This window comes from Colias croceus, chromosome 9 (genome assembly GCF_905220415.1).
Source record: "Colias croceus chromosome 9, ilColCroc2.1".
NCBI lineage: Eukaryota > Metazoa > Arthropoda > Insecta > Lepidoptera > Pieridae > Colias > Colias croceus.
In genome coordinates, this window is record NC_059545.1 from 544,526 (window position 1) to 572,523 (window position 27,998).

General features: G+C 35.6%; 2 protein-coding genes across 3 annotated transcripts; one reads left to right on the top strand and one right to left on the bottom strand.

The window, feature by feature from the left end:
• Positions 1-2,979: 2,979 nt before the first annotated feature.
• LOC123694620 lies at positions 2,980-15,099 on the bottom strand. Its single transcript, XM_045640103.1, has 11 exons — positions 15,085-15,099; positions 12,075-12,155; positions 9,662-9,745; positions 9,179-9,298; positions 8,803-8,914; positions 8,361-8,506; positions 7,628-7,805; positions 7,230-7,406; positions 6,227-6,329; positions 5,059-5,158; positions 2,980-4,501 (listed from the first exon to the last, which is right to left on the bottom strand). Exons 2-11 carry the CDS (start codon positions 12,150-12,152, stop codon positions 4,322-4,324), a joined length of 1,278 nt encoding a protein of 425 aa, XP_045496059.1. The 5' UTR covers positions 12,153-12,155; positions 15,085-15,099; the 3' UTR covers positions 2,980-4,321.
• Positions 15,100-15,964: 865 nt separating this feature from the next.
• Positions 15,965-27,998, top strand: LOC123694621 (longitudinals lacking protein). 2 transcript variants are annotated; one of them, XM_045640105.1, is made up of 7 exons: positions 15,965-16,255; positions 16,761-16,967; positions 17,376-17,642; positions 19,920-20,148; positions 20,699-20,770; positions 23,905-24,409; positions 26,048-27,998. In XM_045640105.1, the coding sequence occupies exons 2-7, from the start codon at positions 16,794-16,796 to the stop codon at positions 26,445-26,447; spliced, it is 1,647 nt and encodes a 548-aa protein (XP_045496061.1). In that variant the 5' UTR covers positions 15,965-16,255; positions 16,761-16,793; the 3' UTR covers positions 26,448-27,998. The 2 variants fall into 2 exon arrangements, with proteins under 2 accessions (XP_045496061.1, XP_045496060.1); XM_045640104.1 differs by lacking the exons at positions 15,965-16,255; positions 26,048-27,998 and adding an exon at positions 16,389-16,622 and having other exon boundaries at positions 23,905-25,544.

Consider the following 27,998-nt stretch of genomic DNA (forward strand, 5'->3'; position numbering starts at 1 on the left):
GCCACCAAGTTTAGTGCCAAGCGAACAGTTATTTAGTGCTGCTGGTTTAATTCACGAACCCTTGAGAAACCGTTTAGAAGGCGAAAAAGCCGCAAAGCTTTTGTTCGTTAAATATAATTTGCCTCTTGTATCAAAATATCTCCATACCAAATTCCATGCAAATTGGTTCAGTAATCAGAAGTTTAGGCGTGAATGAGTAACAGACAGACAGACAGAGTTACTTTCGCATTTATAATATGAGTATGGATATAAATAAATGTTGCTGACTCTATTAATCATAAATTTATTTATATTTTCCCAACAAATTTCACCTCCGCCTCCGCCTCCGTTAACCTCCGCATCCGCGGAGGCAAACCTCTTCACCTCCGCATCCGCCTCCGCCTCCGCTAAGTAGGCCTCCGTTACAACCCTACTTAAAACTAATATCATAATGAAAAATGAAATGCCGGATCTATACATTAAATTATTAGAGGGATGTGACAGAATTATTCATATGATATCTGTTTCACTAATAGATTTTCATTGCATACAAATTTACTAGTAAAAAGGATTTGTGCTATACGAAATCGAACCGCCACCTCGCTTTCACTCTACCAAAGAGTAACTACTGTAATAAGTTATTCGTCCTCCTAATTCCTGAAATCTGTAAATAAAAAATTCTGACCACGCAAGCGAAGCCGCTGCAGAAAGCTAGTACATTCTACGTAAAATTTGATTTTATATAGTTACCTTAGAACTAAAAAATGTTCATGACACTGGCACTGTCTATATTTTTAGAAAAAAGTATCTACGATTTTTAAGCATTTTTACATTATATTTCACATTGTATCTAATCAACAAAACTATCCACATTAGGTATGATTAATTAATTTTTATTATTAACTAGCTTACCGCCCGCGGCTTTGCCCGCTTTCTCTAAAACGATTTGAGATTTAAACTATCCTATCTCTCAAGTTGGATCGAATTGCACATGGTGTGCGAATTTTATTATAATCGGTTAAGTGGTTTAGGAGTCCATTGAGGACAAACATTGTGACACGAGATTTATATATATATTAAAAGATTAAGTCGGGTGACAATATGTTGTGAACTATTGAACAGATTTTGATTAAATTACACATAGAGATTCAAATTATATGGATTAAAACAAAACACTTTTTAATTCACATGTAGAAAGCCATACTAACTTTAAGTTGTGAAACTTTAGTAAGCGAAAGTTTGTAAGTATGGGTGGATGGATGTTTGTTTTTCTTTCACGTAAAAACTACTGAACCGATTTCAATGAAATTTGGTATGTAGGTAGCTGAAGACCAAGGATAATAATAATATTTTTTACCCCGGAAATCCCACAGGAACTGTGCCGGTTTTTCTAGGAAAACGCGCGCAAAGCCGCAGGAGTAAATCTAGTATAAAATAAAATAACTATGTAGGTATACTATATCGATATCAACCACATAATGTGAAATCGCAATTTACAGCTTATTTATTATGTAGGTACCACGGGCGAAAGGGAGACGAGTCGGCGAAAAGTAATATAAAATATTCAAATTCATTTTACCTACATAATATCTTGAAAAGTAAACATACATAAAAAAAAATAAAACTTCAGTTAGTTGGAAACTATACGTTTATTTAAAAACTAACGTTACAAAGAAATTACCAGCTATTATTAAGCACAAATTATTTTCTAATCAATTATAACGAAATCAAAGCGAAGCAACAAAATTAGGAACATTAACTTAAGTCTTAATGTTACACTTAATTACGTTTATCACATTACAATTATTTACGTATGTTGTTACTTTTAATGGACAGACTTTTAATAACATCAAGACGTTGGCCTTAAGTTTTAGGCGCATACTTATATTATAAAATTGTTTCCAAAGTCGGTTAAATCTAATTTATAAGTATTGTTTTTTATTTTGCTTTGAGTACGAATCTCATATTGAGATTAACAATAACTTCAAAGAATGAAACATACTACAAAATTTTTGCTATTGCTTATTGCTACTTTTTTCAAATTATTATTATAAGCGTAACTACCTACTTACATAATATATAAACTTAACTCGGAAGATTTCAATAAAGCAAATTAATATCGGAGAATCTTGTACTAGGTATACCTAATTTCACAATTTAAGTAACTTTGAAATTACACAGTCTGTAGCAGTATATTTTACCTTATATCCTATTTTTGAGAATAGAAAATGCACACTAAAGTCTAAAATAAGAAAGTTTGCATGTTGAGAACATAGCCGATGTAATACAATTAATAATACAAACACTATATATGGGTATATTATTTTTGTCGTTTCAAGTCATTGAGATAACATCAACACTAACAAAACCGATAGTTCAGGATACATCGCCCATTTTTGCAAGTGACCTACTATCAAGCTGATTTTCCGTTTGTAGCTTTATTTTGATGAGACACCGAATAATTTCGTGTACGAAACTCTCGATTGCGGTAGCTAACAGAGATAACAAGGATAAAATTTTTTGATTTGATGGTTCTCAAATATTTATTACGCAATTTGTAGGACAATATGTCTGTTGAATTATATAAACATTAAACATTAACTAAGTGAAAACAAAAAAATCAGCTTGTTAGTAATCATTTATGATGACCTCGTTATCGATACACTTTGGAAAGGGGGACTCTTTGAACCAACCATAGATTTTGTACGACAAATATTTTTTCGAATAATTTAGGTAATTATCTTGAGATTGAACAAAAAAAAATTCAGTTAGTAATAAATATTTGAGAACCATCAAATCAAAAATTTTTATCCTTGTTATCTCTGTTAGCTACCACAATCGAGACTTTCGTACACGAAATTATTCGGTGTCTCATCAAAATAAAGCTACAAACGGAAAATTAGCTTGATAGTAGTCACTTGCAAAAGTGGGCGATGTATCCTGAACTACGAGCTGCATGTACCTATATAATTATTATATTCTAACTTCAATCGTTTTAAATATGTAAGTATATTATTTAATATAAAAACTACAATTACATACTAAAATTAATTACACATGGTAAGTATTTGGAATTATTATAATTGAAGTGTTGAATATGGACGTTTTGCTATTTTATATTTTGTTAATGGCACGGATTAAGTTTGTCTATTAGAGAAATGTGTAAAAATGGTATGCAAAAATATATTTGACTATTGTAACAGTATGTAAAAATTGTTATGAAAGTAACTGAACTTGATATTAATATTAAATCTATTATCTATTTATCTAATATTGCTATTATATTATTATTTATTAAATTCTACGAATTACGTATTTTGTATTAGTTGCTAGGTTAGATTAAAATATACGTTGACTAACATTTTCTAAAAAGGGGTTACCTAAAAGTTTAAATGTAATTTGTAGTTTCTAAACAATATTATTTCTAGCATGTATTTTGAATTTTCTACGCCAAAACGTCGACAAATACATAAATTAGCGCGGTTGAAATCGGAACTAATCGCCGCCATCTTGTATATTTATGACATCTGTGTTGCCTTTTAATTTTTTTTAATGTTACACTAAAAAATTATTGTTTCTTCCAAGGTATTGATTAAGCTTTTTATGCCAATTTCCATGTAAAAATTGTTAAAGTTTTACATTTACTAAAAAACATATAATTTTGTTAATCTGTATGGATTATGGATATGGGTTTTGAATGCATTTTCATCATCATCATATCAGTCAAATTGCGGGAAATAAGTATTATGAGCGTACATCAACATTAAAAATTAATTATTTATTATCCTTTTAGTGCATATTTTCTTAAATTGAATCACTAATAACTAATTCACTAACCCGCTTTACACTTACACTTAACATTGTTACAATACTGAGCAATTATTGTACCTAACTTGACAATTTATTTATAATTAAAAATGCTTGTTTGACTTCTCGACAACAACTAAATGAAAAAGAGGAATATTAGAAAAAAATTACAGACTATATATGTAACGTAACATATTTAAAATAACGAGATGAAAATAAATCACTGAATTTTAATGTGATCAAAACAACATATTTTCGCTGCAGCTTTCAACTTAACAATGTTATACTAATTTCGATTTAGGTCAACTTTAATACATTTTTGTGCAAAATACAAATCAAGTCTGAAAAAAAACATAAAGAAAATAGATTATCATATTTTGTTCAATGTTTAACCTCCAAAACATTTCAAAATACGAAAAATATACACAAAATAACACAAATTTTCAAAAATCAATCTTATTTCAATAAAAAGAAAAAGTAAAAAGATTCAATATCCACGATGTCATTGTTCCCCACAATAATGGGGAGTGAGGGCTCAGCTGGTAACATTGCACTGCGCGTAGTACATTGCCTGGCTGTAGTGCTCCTGCAGACTTTGCATTGAAGATACCTCGCCCATGTACTCGGAATCGTAGTTAAGGGTCGGGTAATGGAATTCTTGGTTTTGAATCTCTGAATGCTCTTCCGGTTTGTTTTCTGGTAGTGTTTGTGGGTCCTGGAAATATATGAATCATAAAATAAATACAGTACAGACGTAAGAAGTGAAACTTCTTTATGGCCTTATTTTTCAAAAAATAATTTACCATATGCAACTTTACAGAAATACGTCGAATTCCGCGTGGTAGGGATAAGAAAAAGATGGCGCCTAACGGAAAAATGTCACGCGTAACGAAAAAATGTTACAGTAAATTTTTTTCCAACCCCGATAAAAAAGTTCCACTTCAATTATTGCCAGTAATTCGGTACATTTAATTTTAAAACGTATGTAAGTATATTGAATAAAATATAGTAATATTTCTTTCTTTATCACTGTTTTAAAAGAATTGAAGATTAGATATCCCTGAAGACAATCATTCTATTTCTATTTTTATAGGACTACCTACACCATACAGATTTAAATTTCTCCTTTGGGTTATTATCTCGACAAAATACCGATATCAGAATTTGTCTACAAAGTGATCAAAATGACCTGCTAATTGGTAATCTTAGCGTAACTAATCAACAATCATGAAATTGCAATTTTTAATGCAAATATATTGGGGCTCATCTAACCTGAAGCACCTGATATTTGCACCTCTTGAAGCGGCCGTACAGCGAGGAATACGGCAGATTGTAGTGAATGGCTGCCTGGTTTATTGACATTTGGCCCACTCTGCAAATTTTTAAGTAAATAAAATTTTAACATCAAATCAATATCAATTAAACCACCTCAAAATTGCCTGTACCGGACAAAATTTTAATGTTACCACTCGGGAGGCACAAGCTTTCAAATAGAAAAATCAGTTCATTTAGTCATATTCTGAGAAAAGGCACCGAAAAGTAAACCGTCGCGTCGCCCCGTGATCGAATTTTTTTTTTTTCTTTAGAAATTTTTCATTTCTAAAGCATTATAATGCTATTAAACTAAATATAAAATATGTCAATTTTTTTATTATAGAAATAATAGTGACGACTGTTAACATAATCGATAAGAGTAACATATACAGGGTGGAATCGTTAAGTGTGCACAGGCGATTATTCCGTAACTATGGCAGATATCAAAAAACTTTATACTGATATCGCAAGCGCTTTACCTATGAGTTAAAGTCAAAGTGAAAGTTGGTCAAAATTATTTCGATTTCGGGAATAGATACTAATAGATAATATTAAAAGGAAACTTTAAATGTAGTTTAAAATAACGAATGACAAAAGTGACGGGAGGTAAAGTGACGGAAGCTAAAGTGACGGGAGGTAAAGTGACGTGAGTTAACGTGACGGGAGGTAAAGTGCCGGGAGTTAAAGTGACGGGCGGTAAAGTGGCGCGAGTGAAAGTGGCGGGAGTTAAAGTGACGCAAGTTAAAGTGACGGGAGGTAAAGTGACGATTTCCACATCGAGCTCTGTTTACAGTATCTAAATGAATTTTTATTAAAATTTGCGAAGTCATCTAAGCACCAAAAATGAAAAGAACCAAAATTTTTCATATTACATGTTTAGGATAGTCATATCTCATACTTAATGTATAGGAGTGTTTGGTGTAATTGTTTTGGATATTTCCGGTTTTATTTTTAAAAAGTTATTGTTGTTATTTTACTCATTAGGTAAAGGGCTTTCGATATCAGTATAAAGTTTTTTGATATCTGCAATAGTTACGGATTAATCGCCTGTGCACACTTAACGATTACACCCTGTATAAAAGAATTTAGTACATTTTAGTTCTAGTATTAACATAAACCAAATTACCTGACAGCTTCCAGCGCTTCTCCCATCGCGTCCTCTGACCATGGTGTGGGGTTAGAGCGGGATAGCTCGATGCCTTCTCGCTTGCACCGACCGTAGAGAGTACCTGAAATTTTTTAATAAAAAATAAAAAAAAATAATAAATTTTTTAATACAAGAAACTAAATTTATCTTGATAAAATCAAAATTTTCACAAACTTAGAGCTCATTAAGATTTTAATTGGGTTATGTTCTCACCAGTTCATAAAAAACACATCGTGTTTTAAAGAAGAATAAAGATTAAAAATAGTCTCAAACGTGTAAATTTAATAATATAAACTGATCCGAAGAAGTAAAAAAAAAATGCTTGGGGAATATTTTGTGACATCTCCAAAGCATTTGGAAACTGAACTAACATGTAATTAAGTGGTTAGCTCATAACCCCATAGCTTGATAGCTTTAGAATAGGATACAAGCTGATATTGTCAATGGAGAAAAAATTCGTGCTTTGCTACGATCAACATTGGTGTTCCGCAAGGTTCTATTTTAGGTCCCTTTTTGTTTCTGTTCTCTGTCTTTTCCTTTACATTTCTCATCTCATTCGCACGGTAAAAGTTATCTGGGCGTTACGTACGCCTTGTGTGTGTATGCCGCGCATTTTTATTTTCTATGTTTTCATCCCTAGATTCGTGCAGCCGGCAAAGACCACTGCACTAATGTGGGTATTGCGTCTAAGAAAACATAATCTTAAATGTAAGCGAACGTGCGGCTGATAAAGATGTCACGTTTGCCAGTTAGGAGTGTACCCATAGAGTTTTAAGAATTTATGCAATGAAAAAGATGTATAGAATTTTACAAATATTTTTAATCCCTTTATAGGGTTAGTAGTTAGTACGTAGGTATCCCGTATAGTGCGTGGCGCCGGTATAGTGTTGTGTGTACAGTGTGTGCATGTGTTGTACCCGTAGGTATCCCGTATAGTGCGTGGCGCTGGTATAGTGTTGTGTGTACAGTGTGTGCGTTGTACCCGTAGGTATCCCGTATCGCGAAGCCGCGCGCTGCACGGACGCGGCGCCGCAGCGGATGGCGTCGAGCGCGCGCTGCAGGTCGGCGCGGCGCCACGCGGTCGGCGCCGCGTTGAATGGCGCGGCCAGGCGGATGCCCTCGCGGCGCGCTATCTTGTATAGCGTGCTGCTGGGTATACCTGGCCGGAAACACACTATGAATATGGTCTAAATAATTTGTATATCTATAACTAAAATAATATAATCATAGCCTTATCTATGTGCACAAAATAATATGTAGTAGATAAAAAAACTACCAATATTTTATCTAAAATATAAAAAAAATTATAAGCAATAAAACTTGACACATATTTCTGTTTTTTATTTATTCACAATAAACCTTTCCATTTTTTTTCCTTACCGTATGCTTTACTAGCTTTATTAGCTGATATAGCCCCAGTCCGCAAAGCCTGCAAAGCTCCCTTCAGATCTTCTTCACTCCAAGTCTTAGAAGCTCCTTCCTTCTTTGGCGTATCGATACCCAAACGATGCGCACGTTGCCATAGTGTTGTAGATGGTATGCCATATGTGGCTGAAGCCTAAAAGTTTCCATAATTTGTTCTATAATTTAAGATATCTACAGACGTATCACAGTTACAACAAAAAAATCAAAATATGTTACAAACAGATCAATCAAACACAAATAGCGTTATTATTAGAAATGACCAAAGCTTTTGATTGCGTTTATCACGAAATATTTCTCTTCAAGTTAGACATTTAGTGGTCTTTGCTTGCTTGATTTGCTTTGATAAGATTAATATATTTACCTAAGCCATCGCATACAGTGTACAAAACAACAATAAAGCAAAACACATCGCAATGTAGCACAAATGCTTTTGGTGTTCCCCAAGGACACATTTGGGGCCTTTATATAATATCCATCAATGATTTACCAAATACACATGTATTTTTAATTCAGTAATTATTTTATGACTGCAGCTATTTAAATTTTAATTAGCTATAACATCTGATTATTAGTTAATTGTATAATTATGTAGTTAGATGGAATGAAAATCTTCAGCTTCACAATGATTACAGACAAAACGCATTGCCAAAAATATATTTGCCTATTTCATATTATTGTGTTATCTTACTTTAGTCAGGCTCATGTTGTGATTTTTCAAGGCATCCAGAGCTTTTTCCATGTCCTTTTGCGACCAGGTCTTTGGAGCACCTCTACTGCTAACTTCTGGAATACTGCTGCATTCACTTGTTTCATCTCCACTTAATTGTTGGCTTTCTGTAAGAATTCATTTCAATTATTGTATGCTATTGTATGTTTCTTTGTTCCTTATTCTTTCAAAAGCAAAAATAACATTTTTTTAATTAAACACAACTTTCTACACAGAAAAATTCTGAAACATAAATTGTACCAAAGAAATCTACTTTTTCATAATATACTCTCATAGGTTACAGGTGTGATTTTTGAAGAGCGTTTAGAAAAAAAATCATTACAATAAATGTCAAAATAAAAGTTGTTTTGTAAAATCAAATACGTTGCTAAAATCGTCATTTGATTACAGTTTAAAATCTCACCTCCTTCAGATAGCGGTTCATCTTTAATAGACAGAAGTGGAGCAAAATCAGATGTATCCAGAATTTCATTTGTACAGGACATGGACATGTGTTTATCTATTAATGCTGAACCCTGGGGAATAAAATACCATTTTGGAAAAATAGTTTTGTTATGTAACAAAATATGCAGTTATGACGCAAAATAAACAATAAGACTTACAAACGCCCATAAAAGGTCGTCAAAAACTTACACCTTATTTCATCGCCATAATGTTTAAAGTCTATTTTACCGCTTATTAGAAAACTCTGCCTTAATACACGCATAGGCATAGTTTTGCTTCATACAATATTTGAGCGCGATTGTGAGTCTAGTTGTTTTGATAAGCCAAAAATTTACCAAAGTGGTATTCTTAGCTGGTTGCAACATCGCAAGGGAGGTCTCGTGGGGTGCTGGAAGGTCTTCCCGGACTGGAGTGGCTGTTGGAGCCGCGGGAACAGGCACCAGCTCTGAGGTAAACTGTGTAGCAAACTCTTCTGAATTATAATTAGTAGATTTTATCGGAAATACATATTATGGCGTGGATATTTGAAATACTGCTAAATTTTTCCTCATTTTTATAATTAAAAATTTGGAATGTGATATTATCTACAAATTAGACTGAAAATTAAATCAATTAGTTAATTTTGAACAAAAAATTGGGATAATATGGAGCCAATTTTTTATTCAGTTTATTTTTTTGTAGCATAAGTAGTTACTTAAGTATAACTTATTTTTACAGAATCTCGCAAAGATTGAAAATAACTATTGTAATGTTTATGCGGAGTGGGTAAAATAATCAGGGTCAAAGATCGAAGATAAAGTGAGTTGAAAGTTACTAACCTGTAATTGATCCAATAAATGTGTTGTAACATTGTCATCGAATTGTGAATCTGGATCTATTTTAATTGGAAGCAGTTCTGTATTCTGTAGAAATTAAGATTGTGTTATATTACAATTTTTCATTTATAAAAAAGGTCTAAGTATCTCTTCTTCGTAGGAAAAATCTGCCGGCGTAATTCTAGTTCCACATTACACAAGACAAATGTATTAGTAGTCATTAAACCTACACAAGAAACTCTCTCTCACTCGCGCTGAAACGCGCGCTTTGCTAGGAGGACGCACTTTTTGAAAAGAAATGGAGATCGAGCATTTTGATACTGATTTCTTTATAGATAAATCCAAAAGCGACCAGCTATCTGGCATATAGAATGTCCCGATTATAAGAATAAGATAAATTCAATTCTTATTTACAAACATTCTTAAATAATTAAAGAACTTAGGCCCGTTTTTTTTTTTTGAGATATAATGTAACAGACGTCAGCGGTAAGTCCATCTCTGTATTAGGTGCATAATATTCTCTTTGTCTTCGTCGTCGTCGAGCTACACACAAGCGATCTCTTCGACGTTCATTTTCAAACTGATCCAAAAGTATGTTCGCCCTATTATCGCGCGTTGAATGCCGTACTAAGCGCGCTGTGTACGCTATCAACGCGCGCTTAACGCAACGCCGAGTGCAATGTGTAAGTACTTTCTCTCAAGGCGTCACAAGAATCATCCCACTAAAACACTTTGTAATGCTACACCAAAAGATTTTTTAATTTTTTTTACGAAAAAAAATTTTTCAAAATAAATTATTGGAGATTTTCTCCAGTTTGTTTTGTATCTAGATATTTTATATTTATATATTTTAGCAGTTTTACTAATCACTAGGTACATTTTTAATTTTTTTTAAACAAAGTGCTTTCCGCCGTTTGTATGTCAGTATGCTTTGGATTGTGCTTTGGATCTTTAAAATTAGGCAAAAGGGTTTTTTTATAGATAGAGTGATTCAAGAAGAAGATTTAAGTATATAATAATTTAGATTTTAGACAATACGGGGAAAGCTAGTTTAAATGCCAAACCGAAAGTGTAACTGCCCTCTGGTACCGGTAAGTCGGATTCGATAAGGATTCGATGCGTAACGTAAGTGAAAACAGCGATAACAATGATGAGGCTAGTTTTACATACTGTTTATATTTTGTGAGGTTCTAAAAACTAGCCACATCAAATTATGGGGTTCAATAGGTCATTAGTTGTTTGCTTTGTGAAAATAAGTATATTATTCAAATTAAAAAAGTTATATTTTGGAATAAACATTGTTCTCTAAGGGAAAATAAAACAATTGAGTTTTCAGTCAACCTAAGAACTTAATACATCTTTGTAAATAAATTTCTGGACTGTCTGCAGAACTTGGCACACATTTAGATCTCATTTCTTTTTTTGGCAAATTCAACGATTGACCTCTGCTCCAATTTTTACATTTATGTTTTTGGTGGGATTTATATTTATTCAATTGATCGCATGAAAAAAACAATTATTTAATAAATGTAGGCACCTAGTAGTCCTAGTACCTATATTATATGGAGCACATAAAACAATGCGTAATTTGAGACGATACGAAACCTTATTCTATGTAACACGAAAAGTTGCTGTACCTATCTAGTTAGGTAGGTATATAACTTAACTAATATTGCTCATAATTATTTTTTTGTTGTTACCAACCGAATTAAAAGTACCTAGTTATATTAAACTAGCCTTCCGCCTGCGGCTTCGCCCGCGTTTTCAAAGAAAAACCCGCATAGTTCCTGTTCCCGTGGGATTTCCTGGATAAAACCTAGCCTATATTACTCGTGGATAATTATTTAGCTTTCGAATGGTGAAAGAATTTTTTTAAAATCGGTCTAGTAGTTTATGAGCCTATTCATTACAATCAAACAAACAAAGTTTTCCTCTTTATAATATTAGTGTAGATTACAAATCCCTCAGCCCCCGGAATCACAGACACAATAGAAAATCTATTGTGTCGTCAGTCGTGGTCTCATTGGGCCGCTCGGTGGTCAATGGGTTAAAATGAAGGTTAAAGCTTAAAACCAAGTTAAAACATAGATATTAGATAAATAGATAGGTACTTATGTAATAATTTCATAATTAAAATAAATAAGTTAATAATCTAGGGTACCTACTTATTTTTTCAGATAATTTGAAAGGAAAACCGATAACACACTAATTACATTAATTATTAATGTTACATTATATTTTTATTTAAGTTGTTCACAGACATCGAAGTTTATACTCTGAACTGCCATATAACTAGGTACTATATTATTAAAATCTTAGATATTTTTATAACATAAAAAGTTTTAAATATACAACGAAAACTTATAAACAAAATAAATGATAATAAGAATAGGTATCTACTATAAAAAAATCTCACATAGTGTTTTCCAAACTGCGAATCCTCTTCGTCAGACAGCGGCTCACACTTTACTTGAGACGGTCCGTAGCCAGGCATTTCCTAGTAACAATCACTTTACTTAGAAAAACTTACTTTCATTGATGAAAATAATCTACCGAATTAAAATTGAATTTTAATAAAGTTCTGGGTAATATATTCCCATAATCTTAAATCTTAATTATTCAATAAACACGCATTTTATCAGCGAGATATTTACTCAAACCATCTCGGAAGCCCGTCTGTGCAAAACAAAACATTTTTTCCTCCAAATGTCGCGCAAATCGAACAATCGGCATAATATAAGTAGGTTTACATAGGCAATTAGACAAAAGGAAGCGAGCTTTATTGAATTTTTTCTCGATTGGTGCACAAATGAAGAGTGCAAACCCGATTCCCTCTCTTTCTTTTCCTGCCCTGAGCTCGCCGCGAGCTTTTTTAATTTTATTTCGCAAGCACACGATCGACATTTTCGACGGGAACTTAAAACAAAATTCCCGCGTCTAAAGTTGGAAAGTTTTAACGCGCGTTCCACTATCGGGCCGTGGACCGGCGCGATGCAGACGTTCGTATGTCACCTGTCGGTCGGTGAATGTAAACGTTTTAACCCTCTTCATATCACAGCGAGGCTCGAGAGTCGAGAGGGATACGCGGCGGCGGGCAACCGCGGGACGAACGTCTTCAGCGAAGGACGGAGGGAAGCGAAACCGATAAACGTAAGAAACGGCGACGAGCGAACAATCTCACTCACCTAGTCCTAGTCGGTCAACGGTTGGCGCGAAAAGTACTCGCGTCACACGTGGGGTTATGAATGCACGGTGACCTTCGGCAGCGATGGGATGTCGCAAATGAAAGTGAATTCGCAGCCGCACGTCTGCGTCGCTGCGTGGCGCATGTTAGGAGGTGCAGGGCGGGCTCCATTTTTTCCCGCGCCAAAGAAATAAAAACAAACGCCTTGCTGGCCGAGCGTCGCAATCGGGTCCTTTCGACTTTTGCATACTCATTGCGAAATGTTTAGTCTCGTAACTATAGTTAATATAGTGTTATAACACTGAAACAGGAACACGGCAGTAATATAACGCAACAACGTTCATTCGACATTTGAATTTACGCAGAACTTAGGAAAGTTCCACATTCGAAATGCTCATAGAATCATAAACAATAACAATAATTATGAATATTAGTTATTACCTATTCAGAACTAATAGGCTCATTTTATTTTTACGAACACAAAATTACCCCTCAGCAGAAAGTGACTTAATTTCATTTTTTAACCATTTTTACCCACTATCAAAAATCGCAGTAAATTCCTTAAAACAATTTCAAAAGCAAAAAAATTAAACCCCTTATAAAATAATAAACATAGTAACTACCTACAGCTACGTGACTAAATTCCTGGCTGAAAAATAATATTCATCCATCCTTTCTTTGAATATCGGATCAACTTTCAAGTAAACAAACAAGTTCCATTAACAATTCCACAGTTTTTCATTTAAATTTAGAATAATATCATAACAGTAGCATACTAATTATCTGGTAGATGCACCCTGAGCGGGGGGCGCCCAGCCGGCGCCCCGCGCGGCGCCTTTCCTCCGATTGATTTTTATTACAAGAATCTCCACTCTTGTACTTTTTTGTTCCGCACACCAAAAGACCTACGCACACAAACGGATCCTATAATTCGTTTGTACTAATGCTATTGATTTTTTTAACGAAGCGACAATGCTGGGATGAGGAAAACTGAGGCTGTAAGCTTCGACTGCCAAGTTTTATGCCGATGAAAGTTATTTTCTTTGACGCAAACAATGGGTTGAATGAAAATGTTTTTAGAAAATTATACTTTTTATAATCACCTACTAATATCGATAAGGTAAAAAAATATTAACCGAGAAAGAGACGAATTTTTATATTACCTAAGTACCTACCAAAAAATAAACTATAAATATTCTTCATTCTTAAATAATATTTCTAATCAAAGCTTTCTAAATAAGTATAATTTTTTAAATCATTTATATTTTACTAGGTTTCCGCCCGCGGCTTCGCCCGCGCAAAAAATAGCCCGCATAGTTCCCGTTCGGTTCCCGTGGGATTTCCCGGATTGCGTCATTTTCCAGGGATAAAAAGTAGCCTATGTCCTTTCCCGGGTATCAAAATATCTCCAAACCAAACCAAAATTCCAAAACCAAATTTCCCAAACCACAACCAAATTAACCAAATTTCATGAAAATTGGTTCAGTAGTTTAGGCGTGATTGAGTAACAGACAAACAGACAGAGTTACTTTCGCATTTATAATATTAGTATGGATACCGAGCAAATATGAACTTTCAACGACTCCGCTGACTGCGTTATTGATTATTATGGTTGTAGATAGAAACTTTGAAATTCTATATTTTTGATACCTAAACAATAATTTATTAAAATATGTATATGTTTTTTAATTCCTCCTCTAATACCTAATAGTCATAAAGTTATTTTTGGGGTTCCGAAACACAATAGAAAAAAACGGAAACTTTGTATAGGATCACTTTGTTGTCCGTCTGTTTGTTCTCATAAACACGTGAAGGTATCAAGCTGAAGTCTGAAAATATTGATTACTCAGGTACGAAGTAACGTCTTATAGTACCTACAAAGTATGAGATCTCACCGCAGGATTATAGTGCGTTCATAGTTTTTTTGCTAAAACCAAAATTTTATGTATATTTTATATAATTAGGAGAATATACTAAGTAATGTATATTCTCCCTAGTCGATATAATTATCGACTAGGTTGCAGTCAAAATTTGGCCGCAAGAGTACTATTAATAATTATTAATTATCAAGTCAATTATTTCGATTGGATATTCTATCGAATAGGTAGTTACTTATTGTCTATTTGTTAACCGACTTCCAAAAAAAGGAGGAGGTAGGTATTGTGTACAGTACATTTTGTCTACAGTATTAAAAATTTTAAGTTAAAAAGAGGTAGGTACATATTGTCAAAAAATTACTTACCGCCACCAACCTACAAGAAATGACGTGGTAATGATGTGGTAATGGTGCGTAAATAGGTAATAAAGATAATTTCTCGTAATGAAGGTATTCAAATATAATATGTACCTACCTCAGTGACAACGATAACAAACACATTCGTATCTAGCAGCTTCTTATAAGTATTTAATTAATCGAAGTTGTCGGAATAATACAATAGAGGTAACTGTGTAGAAACTAGATTATTGTAATGAGTAGGTACGTAGATATTATAAAATATACTAACGACAACCACAGCATCGCGCGGGTATTTTAGCATGAAACTTCAGCACTTAGAATTAAAATTTTCTTACGAAAGTTGTTAGCGTCGATTTTTAATTATTTAAATTTTTCGTTTCGCATCTTCAGAGTAATATATTTTAAGGATATAATAATTATACATACATCTCAATAGTACATACGAATTATTATAAAAAAATAGGATCTCTCTTGGCTATAGTTAATAGATCTTGAACTAGAGCAACATATCGTAGTTAACTCGCTTAACAATAGATGGCAGCAATACATATTTGTACAGTTCTGTTTAAAAAATTCAATGAACAATAAATAACTCAAAGACAACACTTTATTTTCATTTATTTAAAAATCTTTTATCAAGAAAGTACCTTATCTTTACTACATTTATTCAAAAATATAAAATGAATACCTATCAAATTAAAGTTTGACACAAATCACGAGTTAACTTATTATTTGGGTCAAGGTTAAATCACGTCATACTGATGTTAGATTAAGTAAAACACTTTGAAATATGTTAAAAATGTCTGAATAAATTAAAAATATTTATTAAATAGGTTCAATTAGCTAATCTCTTTAAATTAAACGAGAATTATTGCTTAATTTACAAGTTAAACAAGCTTTTGATTTTGTTACTGGCAACAATTTTTAGAGCTTATTTTGGGTCACTCTGTTGTTCGTAGGTATTCAACTTGTACTTCAATGGATTTTTGTAGAGGTGCCTTTCGCTTCGCTAAACTTGCAACATAGCCATAGTTTAGTATTTTCATTTCATTCTATCAAGAAAGCTGGCGGGTGTGCAAAGTAATGTGTTGATTATGAAAACGATTGTGTTTTATTAATTTTTCAGAACAAATATTTGTGTTAAAACGTTGTTAGAATAGTTAATGAAATAGTCAAGGTAAGTGTTTGAAATATTTCAAAGTGCCATTGTAGATATGATGAGTGCTTAATAAATCGCTTCGACTTTTCATATTGAAAATTTCCACTAGTGAACTTTTCGAAAGTTTCTTAAAGTTCTTCAATATTCAAAACTTGTAAATAGTTTGTCGAGCTAGAGTTCGTAATAATGTTAGACGGATTGTTTGACGAGGGAAAAGTTTGTTCAGGAAATAGTAAAACTTAGAATTTTCGTCGCCATTTTATTTTTTGTCGCGCTGGAAAAGCGGCCATTTTCTTTGTGCCGCGTCGCTTACGACTACTTTACGTGGTCTATAAAGTTAATTTAGTTAAGTTCAGACGTGATCTAATCCTATGAAGTGAATCTGGTGAGATATTTTATGTGATTGATAAATATGATGCTAGTGGAATATTTCAGTTAGCTGAAATATGTTTTCGTGATGGCCTAATTAATTAATGCGTTGTGTATTGGTATTCGTTTTAAATTTTGTTGTTTTGTGAATTAGGAGAGTGGGCGCGACGAGTGGTACGAAAGCACAATGGATGATGACCAGCAATTCTGTTTGCGGTGGAACAATCACCAATCGACGTTGGTGTCAGTTTTCGACACCCTTTTAGCGAAAGGAATTCACGTGGATTGTACTTTGGCTGCGGAAGGAAAGACTCTCAAGGCGCATAAAGTCGTTTTGTCCGCTTGCAGTCCCTATTTCGAGGTACGTATCATGTTAACGCTGTAAGTAGGTCAATTGATTCGTGTATAAGTTAGTGCAAGCTAGCACAGTTTTGCTCTAATAAACATTCCAGTCGCTTCGTGCTAGCTTTCGTATAGGTATTACGAGCAATTAGATTAGATTGATGCATAGATGAGTTGGCAACAGAAAGTTGTTTATACAACTTTTCCAAATACTTGTTTAGAATCATTACCAAACATTCATCCTTTTACTATCTACTTAGCATAAAATTATTAAAAACTAATTAAATAAATAACTTTCTTTAATAACTCATTATTAAAACATTCTATATTTTTACAACAAAATGTCAAATAGTGACAAAAGAATACTTAACATTCATGAACTGATTTATTTACAAATCGAAATCAAAACATGTGTGTTTTGTTACAGAGTGTTTTATCTCAACAATACGACAAGCATCCAATAATTATATTAAAAGATGTGAAGTATGCCGAGTTGAGAGCTATGATGGATTACATGTACAGGGGAGAAGTAAATATCTCCCAAGATCAGTTGGCTGCATTGCTTAAAGCAGCAGAGTCGCTACAGATCAAAGGTCTATCGGACAACAAGCCGTCCAGGCCTCCGTCGCGCCCCTCTCACTCAACCCCAATCACACCTGCACACCCGCCCAGAGGAACATCTCCACCACCACAGGTAATTATTGTAATTTCAATAAAACACCAAATACTGTATGAGATTTTTATGTAACTAGATGTACCTATTTGAAATTAATTATGTATCTACATACATATTTTAATGAACTACATCATCATAATATTTATAACAAAAAATGCAGGTAAATCTTAAATAACCTTGGTGTCAAGAAATGTTAATGTAATTAAAATTTACCGAGTACCTACATGTTCCATTTATATTTTACATTGTTTTATGATACGTGCATACAGCATATACTAGTCATCAATAAAATATGATAAATTGTGCACTAATTGTTGAACAAATACTTATTTATTGCACACTTAATATGTCATTGACAAGCAATCAAAGAGTAATTGTGAACTATTTCCTGAAGCCTTATTATGGAGGTAAGAACAAAATGCATACTTGAAACAACACAATATTTTATGCACATGAACAATCATTCTACATCTACAAATAATATACTGAAATTCAGAAAATTTAATCAAGTAATATTACCATTAGGAGGAAACAAAAATTTGTTGATGTTTGCTTTACATGAAAACTATACATAAAATATGAAGAACATTTTTTATTACAAGATAATTTTATAGTACAGTTGGGATGCTATTGGCTTATATTATACTAGCGGTCCGCCCCGGCTTCGCCCGTGGTACATATTTCGCAATAAAAGGTAGCCTATGTTCTTTCTCAGGGTCTGTGCCAAATTTCATCAAAATCGGTCCAGTAGTTTATGCGTGAAAACCATACATACATACATAATTACAAATCTTTCCTCTTTATAATATTAGTATAGATTGTTCAATCAACCAAAACTGTTTAAATCTGTGGTTACAAAAGAATTTCAGAAAACAACTCAACTTAAAAGCAGCTCATGAAGTTGTAACACTTTACTAATGATTTCCATAAATCAAAAGTAGTATTTACCTTAACACATTTGAAGGCTGTTCAATACATGCTTTAACAATTAGACAACATAAGAACAGTTGTATAAAATAATATTCTAGTTCTAGAGTTATATCCATTGATTTCATTCCGAGAAATCAAATTATAGTTCAAGTTTAAATAGTATTTCTTGTTTAATTTCCAACAAAATTGCTGCAATTCCTCTAAGTGATAATTAGTTAATATGTGACACTTAACAGGCATTGTCTTTAATTGGGAGCATCATCTAATGGCACTAACCTTAATACAATTTTAAGTATGTAACGTCATCATTTGATAGTTGATATTTAATTACTGTGGTGTTAGCATGTTAAGTGCTTCAATGCCATTTCTAAGTGATAAGTCTTGTGTTTCATAGTTTATAGAACAATGTTTTCATTTACTACGGTAGCAGGCCTTGATTGTGCGAACGCAAGTACTCATGCGTAACAAATGAATTGCATTGGCTACAAATCAACAGCATTGCAAATCACTACAAAATTAACAAATGCAATAATATAGATGTACAGTTTAACAGATTGGTTACACGGTACACACATAAAAACATTTGAATGATGACCTACTTGTACTTGTGTCCTCACAAAACAAACATGTTACTACTGAAAAGTTATGCAATTCTGCACATATTGAAGTGCTTTGTTCAATATATGTTAATGATAAAAACCTTTAATATATTAAGAAAACTTATAGATTGGAACTTGTAAATATTAAAACAAACTCAGTTTGTACACATGTTTTGAATATTTGTTTGAATTAGATAAAGTTGGTTCCAATTAAATATAAACGTATATTATACAACAGGTGGATTGGTAGAGGGGATGAATTAAAGTATTATATTGTGTTTAGCCTATGGTTAGAAAAGTTTTATCTTATCAAAATTCAATCATTAATAATTACGTTTTAATTCTTATAAGAAACAGTTTAACATTACAACACATATGTGAAAATAACATGTGATAAACCAAACCATAAACAAACATAAGAAACTTAAAGAGTAAGATATACAAAATTTGCACTTTAAGGCTGGTTGCAGAGCTTGACCGACCGTCAGTGCGTATCGTCAGTCCTGACGATACGCATCAACAATTATTATTGTATGACTATGACACTAATGCGCATGCCAATACGCGTGCGTATGGTCGGTCTAGCTATGAACGTCTTTATGAATTTCCATACATATTACAAGCGCGACTGACGTACGCACTGATGGTCGGTCAAGCTCTGCAACCAGCCTCAATGCTATAAATGATACATAAACAAAGATTTCAACAAGAAAAGCTACAAACTGAATACTAAACATGCCATAACTATAAATTGAACCCTGCACAGGCCCGTGACGGCAGCGTGGACAGCCGCGAAGGCTCGCTCAGTCCGACCAGGCGACGCAAGAAAGCGCGTCGCCTGTCCTCCGAAGCCCCGCCCGTTGCACCAGTCCCAGCTCCCGAACCAACAGAAGACGTGGCCTGCAAGGAGGAAGTGTCCCGGGACGGGGTGGAGGACCTCACGCTGGACGAGGAGGCTGGCGATCAGACCGCGCAGCACAATGACGTCGTACGCAGTGAGTATTGTGGGGAAGGTTTTATTTGTGAGGACTATTTTCAACAGCATACAGTAGAGAAATACAGTAGAATAATTTCAATAGATTATAAGTAGTGGAGAAATGAAAATATCGATAAATAATATAATGTTTATAATTTATTAATAACTTATTTATTATGAAGTGCAATACCTTGGGTTCTTTTTTTTTTTTTTAAAGGTATGTGTATTTAAAAAGATTATTTCCTTTAGATTAGATGTTATGAATCTTCCAGAGACACATATTAATTTAACTAAGCTTCATTCATGATCACCTGCATTGTCACATTTTGCATTAATTGGGCCGGTTCTAAATAGTTATAGTTGAAGAGATGAAGAATAGATAAGAAATTATGGAAAAAATAAACAAACAACTTGTAACAAAATATTACTATCAATATATTATTAGAACTGTATAAATTAATATGAAAAAAATGAGAACTGTACATTTGTCTTGCTAATAACTTTAATGGAACACTTAACTATTTTCTTGGCAATGGTCCAAATCATTAACATAAACATAAATTTTCCAGATTTTCAATGGCATATGGAAAGATCTCAAGATGAATTAATGAATTCAAATGACAGTGTCCGAGATTCGCAAGGTAAGCAGCTTTTACTTGCCAACATTGCGGCTGGCAACGCTGCTGTTGCCAGTCACAATAATTATATAAACAACAAGTTGCATTGCCATGTTTGTCTATTTATTATAATATCTATACCACAATGCAATTTGTTCTGTGGGGTTCAAGTTGTTGGAACAATCAACTTTCCATTGACACAAAGTAAAGTTGCTCGCTCCAAATAAGAAGGAACGGATGAAATGCGCAATGTCTTCCCATAATTTGAAACTAGACAGTTATCGCTTAAAATAATCTATTTATTATCTATATAAACATTATAATATATTATACATCGGACTCGAGAGTGCTAGTGTTTTCACATGTGAACCTACCAATAAATATTTAATAATTATCTAATTTTATCAAATACTAATCCTTATTCCAAATATATCCTATATATTATGAATTTGAACAACATTTCAGGTTTATGGTTTTCGGTAAAGGTTTTGATTGTTGTAGCCTATTTTAGGTGAGGTAAAAATGTAAGGTAAGTATCGAATTCAGAATAATTAAACATTTGGCTTTTGTTTGTTTACTGGGGTCTAAATCATTGCATGTCCATATAGTGTTGCGGCGTTAACCCTCTAGTGCTAACTTATTAATTCTTAACCTTAACGGAGGTGGATGGTTGCGGTAAGTGACATTTATAATATTTATAATATTTTAATTATTTATGTAGCTCGTGTGCACATCGCACCTTCGCTAAGCCAATACGATTGTTTTAAGACCATTTTATTTTCTTATTTCCTTCGGGCGCTAAATTTCGTGTATTACTTGCCAGTTGTGTTCAAATAAAGAAGATTCAACAAGCAAACAGAGGTATGAAAACAAAGGTAAATATCCTGATTATCGTCGTAGTTTGTTGGTTATGTGGCTTATTTATTTATTTTGTTTTTTTTTATACTTTTATTTGCATTCACATGTGATTTCACTGCAGAAGACTTTTTTAGCAGTTCATGTTTTACGTTCAGTACAGTTACCTCATGCATGTTCACTAGGCAGGTACCGAGTAAGCATGGCGATTTTGTTTCCTAGTGGATGCGCATTTCATTTACCTACATTACTTTCGATGTCTCAATACATGTAAAAAAATGTAAAAATGTTAATTGACGTGTAAATACAAAATCAAATGGCGGGGTTAGGGCCCCTCGAATTCTGTCGAACATATCCTCATTTCTTAGCACGTATCACCGTAACCAATCTATGTACATTTCCCACACTATTCTTTATCTGTGCATAACATATATTATCTGTGCATTTAACTACCTACGCTTTTATCATGGCTTTTTACCCTTCCAGAAACACTCTTTAGCATCCTGCAATACGCTAAAACCCCTTTTCCATTAACTCGTGGCTTACTAAAAAAATGTGATTTAATCGAGGGCGTAGCCCCAGGCAAAAAGAGGGGGAGAAAGTGCAAGAAAATGTGCAGAAAGAAAGTCAATTATAAGCCGAGAAAATATAAAAAGGAGATCAAATCGGAAAGAAATGACAGTTTGAACTCTGAGGGTTGCCATGTTTGCTCGATCTGCAAGACGAAGCAATATAAATATAAGAGGAATAAGTTGAGACACGAAAAGTACGAATGCGTCACCGGGCCGCAGTTCGTCTGCGAAAAGTGCGGGAAGAAGTATTCCCAGAAAAAGACTTTGCTCGGCCATATCGCTCAAAAGCACCCATTTTGATACTCACATCTTTTATGTTTATTTATATCAGTATTAGATTTTTGCTTTCTTTTTTTATTTGTTAAGTTTTCGATCTCTTTACCAGTTTAAATTAACCTTTATTTTGATATTGCTTGCCAGTTTGGTATTTTTTGTTATTTATGTAGTCGTAATCTGTTAAGTTTCGCTCTCATCGTTTGTTAAAACATGAATTGTTAAAACGGTTCAAACTCATTGCGTTTCTCATTTTTTAAGTTTATATTTTTATCGATGCTTGTGCCATACGTTTAGTTTTATTTTTGTTGATTTTGTAAAAGATCATTTTTAAATCGTAAAGAAGTATTTTTTTTTTTTGTTTCGAAAGATCTTGTTTATTTTTGTTATATTTTTCTAGTTTTTCAAGTTTTTCAAATATATTCATTTAAGTCGATTTTGTTTTTCTTTGAGCTTCTAACCCGCAGTCGGCCGGCACGCCTCACCGTTCACATGATTATTCCGCAAATTTCTATTGCAGGTCAGAAGGCGAGACATAATATAATGACGCGAAGTAGTAAAAAGGTTATCGAGGAGAGCGCGCGGGCGACGACGCTCGCCATACTGAAGAACGTGACCAAGCTCCCGGAGCCCGACGAGAGCAAGGAGAACGACAAGCTGAAGGCGGAGCCCGAGCGGGAGGGGGAGCGCGCGAGGGAGGGCAAGCCGGAGCCCCGCTACCACATCCTGCCGCGCACGTCCAGCCAGCTGCCGTGCGCGCAGTACAAGACGGAGAAGGGCTACAAGTGCCCCAACTGCCAGCGCTGCTACAACGCGCGCAAGAACCTCGTGCGCCACGTGACGCTGGAGTGCGGCCGCGAGCCGCAGTACAAGTGCCCCTACTGCAGCTACAGCAAGCACCGCCGCAACGAGCTCAAGAAGCACGTGGAGAAGAAGCACCCCGAGCGCCAGCAGCCGCGCAGCCCGCTGCCCGTCAAGTGAGCCCCGCCCCGCGCTCCCAGTGCCGCCCCGCCTCACACTCAGTACTTAAAGCGTAGCGACTGACCGAGCGGGGCCGGCCGCACGCATCGCTCAGTGTTAACTTTGACGTGTCTGCGGCGGTTAACTTAGTGCTTTTATACTAGTGCCTTAACGATCTTCCTTTTATATACGGTATTATAGAACGACAGAGTTCGCCCCCTGAAATTTATTGATATTTGATATTTTTTGAACGATTAAACGATTTTACTAAACGCGCGTTTCATTCGATACCCCGCCCCGAACTTATGGGAAGATTCGTCACGATCGAATTCGGACTGTGCATGTCTGCATGAATTAGAAGCTTCGCCTTTCTAACCGAGATTATTTTTATTATTTTTTTATAACGCATTTCTTTGGTTCCTCAATTAGCCTGGTAGAATTAACAGAACGCGTAGTGGCGCTTATTATTTGCAATACGATTAAACGTTTGGGTTTCAGAGCTCGGCAAGGACACGCTGCCGTCGGCGCTGCTGTCGCTGCTGTCGGCGCAGCGCGCGCTGGCGCCGGCGCCCTGCCCGCCGCGGCCCGAGGCGGAGCCCTACGGGGCGCTGCCGCTGCACCTGCCCAAGCTGCCGCTCGACTCGCTCGACGCCATCCCGGACACGATCAAGGCGCACCTGCTGCAGCGCGCCTTCCTGCAGAACAACAACGGCGCGGGCGAGGAGGGCAAGGAGGAGTCGGACTCGTACGACGACACGGACGACATCGTGCTGCCGGGCGACGGGGGGCGGGCCAAGCGCGACAGCGGCTCGGACGACGCCAGCCGGCAGTTCGAGTGCCGGCACTGCGGCAAGCGCTACCGCTGGAAGTCCACGCTGCGGCGGCACGAGAACGTGGAGTGCGGCGGCAAGGCGCCGGCGCACCAGTGCCCGTACTGCTCGTACCGCGCCAAGCAGCGCGGCAACCTGGGCGTGCACATCCGCAAGCACCACAACACCGAGTGGTACGTGTACGCCAGCAGCAAGGTGCGCCGCAACAAGAAGACGCCCGTCTAGCGCTCGCCCCGCCCCACGCATCACACCAAAGCAAACCTGACCAAATCGCTCCGCAATATTTATATTTTATTTTTTGTTGATAATTATTATTGATATACACTAGATGTAGTCGTAAAGTGCACATTCCCCGACGGCGTTAGTTTTAATTTTGTTATTTTCGTTTTTAGAGTCTATTTATCGTCGGTCTCGACCGGCCCTAAGTATTGTTACGCGGCAGAGTGCCAAATATCGAGACTGCGTCTCCCAAATTGTCTTACCAAATTGTTGAAATCGTTTATACTATGTAGCGTAGTCGACGGCGATACTAACTCGAATTTGTAGTCTTAGTGTCCTAACATTCCTTCGAGGGATAATTCCATGCTTCATTATAGTGCAATAATGATATTAAACGTTAGATATTATAATATTATACACCGCGGGCCCCGCGCTCGCTTTCCGAGAAATATATAATTAAAAGATTTTATATTGTATAATCGTATTTATAAATTCAGGGACCATTCACTTGTCTTCCCAAATTTTAGTGAATCCAAAGCTATTGAGAATATAATTTAAATTTATTATTTATTAGGTTAATTAGATAGAGTCGCTCCGGCGAGAGGTAATGACGAATGAGCTCATGAAGTGCCTACAATGTTACCTTTAGTTAATTTATTATTCGTTCGGTTTCGGTGTACTGGGATATATTGATGTGTTCAAAAAGGTTTTATAAAAAATTATTGATATTCATTGATATTTAGAATTCGCAATAACGTTATTTGATGTGTCGTTTATCGTATACTGTTGTTGTTGTTTAAATAGGATAACGAAGCTATTTGACCAAAGTCAGTATTAGTTTAAAAGGTGTGGAGGATGAATGTTGTCTGTTGAACCGTTAGAGTCGTATAAGTGTATATGACGTTGTTTATATTGCAATGTACCACCATATCATGTTTGTTGAACATAAGTTATGTATTAAGTAGAACTACGTTCACGTTGTTTTTTAATATTATTGAAAACATAGTTAATCATTTAGTGTGATTTTATATGAATATATTGGGGTTTATTTGGTAGAGAAGTTTAATAAAATATAACTATAGTGCATAATACTGTCTTTTTTTGTTGCATTATATTATCCTTTCTTTCCTTTTTGTTGTTATTTTTATTTCATAATGATTTTCGTTCTGTTCGTTTCCGCGTCTCGGTAAGTCAGTTTAATTTATTATTTGTTTTATTTTTCTCGCATGTTGCATGACGATCACTCGCTAGTTTTCACTCATTTTGTTTTTTTTTTCTTCTCGTCGGTCGTTCGTACTAATATAATTACTAATTTCAGGTAGACGAGCAAAACCCACGGGTCGGGCGACTGCGCTCATTTAAACGTTTACCTAAACGCGCGGGAACATAACCCATTGGCGCCGTTGTCGCCACTCGCGAGGCTCGACACTTTAATTTCATTTTAAAAATAAACGTTGAAATTCTCTTTTTTGTTCTTTATTTTTGTTCACTTCCTTCTCGCAACGCTTCCATCACAGCACTCGGTGACACTCACAGTAGATATGTATGTGTATAACAATATATTTATATATGTATGTATGTACGATAGGAAGGCAGCCGTGTGGCGGGTCGCTACAGCAGTGTGGGGTTTCAGGTGGCGCGGGGGAGGAGGGCGGCTTCGGTCGGCTCGGGGGGTTGTCGTGGGAGCAGTGGTCGGCCCGCCTGGCGCTGCCGCTCGTGGCGGGCCTGCGCGTGCCCGCCGGCCCGCCGCCCGCCGGCCACACGGACAGCTTCACGTGCCCCGACTGCGGCCGCGTGTACAAGCTCAAGTCGTCGCTGCGGAACCACCAGAAGTGGGAGTGCGGCAAGGAGCCCCAGTTCCAGTGCCCCTACTGCGTGTACCGCGCCAAGCAGAAGATGCACATCGCGCGCCACATGGAGCGGATGCACCGCGAGGTGCACGTCAAGCCCGAGCCCTACATCAAGCAGGACAACGTGGACGCGTGCATGTAGCGCCCCCATGTGATAAATGTGATGTAATCTCTTTGTGATAGTGGCATTCGGTCACGTTAGATTTAGACCCGACCGTGCCTGGGTTCCCGCCGTTCATGATTCCGTGTGGATTTTCCCAGTTTTCTTTTTGTGATTTTGAGATAGTTTTAACGCCAGATGCAAAATAAACGACTATTCTCGGTAGACTTCGAATGCTCAATATTATACATGATCGACACTCACCCCGGGCGGCCCAGGCACGGTCCCGCAGACGTTACCCGCGGCGGTCCCCGGACCGACCGCTCCGTATGAATTTAATCTCACGACGAATTATAGTATTCGCACTGATTGCAACCGCAGCGGTGTCCGTAAATGTTGCATTTATCCAGTATAATAAGATAGTGATTGTATAGTTACATACGCTTTTTATACTTTTTTATATATGTTTTTATGTACAGCATTTACTGTGTAAAGTATCATTCCCGTTTTAATAGTGTACGCGTTTAGCTTTGCTAGTTCGAGATAAATAGTTTAAAGTTGTTACCATTGCAGTTACTAAAATTAGATGTCTAAATGATGGTACGCGATCAGTACTGTGAGTTCGCTCCCTCGACAGAGATTAACGTTTAAGTTTGTTACGAAATCGTCAAGCGTGGTTGAATAAACCTATATTATATTACGTGTATAGTAATATGTTAGATGATATTGAAATGAAGCTATTTTCGCTTTTAAGCAGTCTAGGTCTTTGCCATAATGCATGTTCCATTATTTTTGTAATACTCATAAGTTAAATGGTTTTGATTCGATTATTTTTAGATCTCTTTACTTGTAATGCATTTATTTTATGTACTAGGACATTCGCAGATGTAAGTCGAATTAATTGTAAGTTCCTGGAAACGAATGTTATCAAATTGTTATATTTGGGGCCAATTATTGTTAGATTTAGGTTTGACCAGAACGAGTGCCTTATTGTTGAATCGAGTACAATGTACGCTGCCTTTCGAGCACGAACCGTATTTGGACGTTCAAAATAATCTTCCACGTAGTTATAAGTATTTTATGTATTACCACGTAGCGATAATAAGTATGCGGCCCTAGGATTGATAATGTTATTCGACATGACGGTAGTTTACAAAAATGGCGCGAACAACATTGTCAGGTCTGGGCCGCTGAAATAACCGTTTCGAGTTACCATCGTACAATCAATGTGTAGAGCTCAATAAGTACAACAGTCATACAGATACCCTAAGTGCCTTCGAAAATTAGTCATTAGAAATTAAAGTTTTTAATAAGTTCACAAAACAATAAATCAATCAATATCTAGGTTGTGATATTATACAATTGAAGTTGAATAGACTAGCTGTGATAGGGCGTTTCAAATGAAATGAGGCTCAGGGCCGATGCCACGGCGATATCTCGACCCAAGTGATTTCAGAACGAACCTAGTTTCAAAATTACTACCTGTTTTAGTATTTACATAAACGAGACAATAAGTTTACAGTGATTTTATTGCATTTGATTGTATTTTTATAACCTTTTTTGTATTTTAAAATAAAGTTGCTATTCTTGATA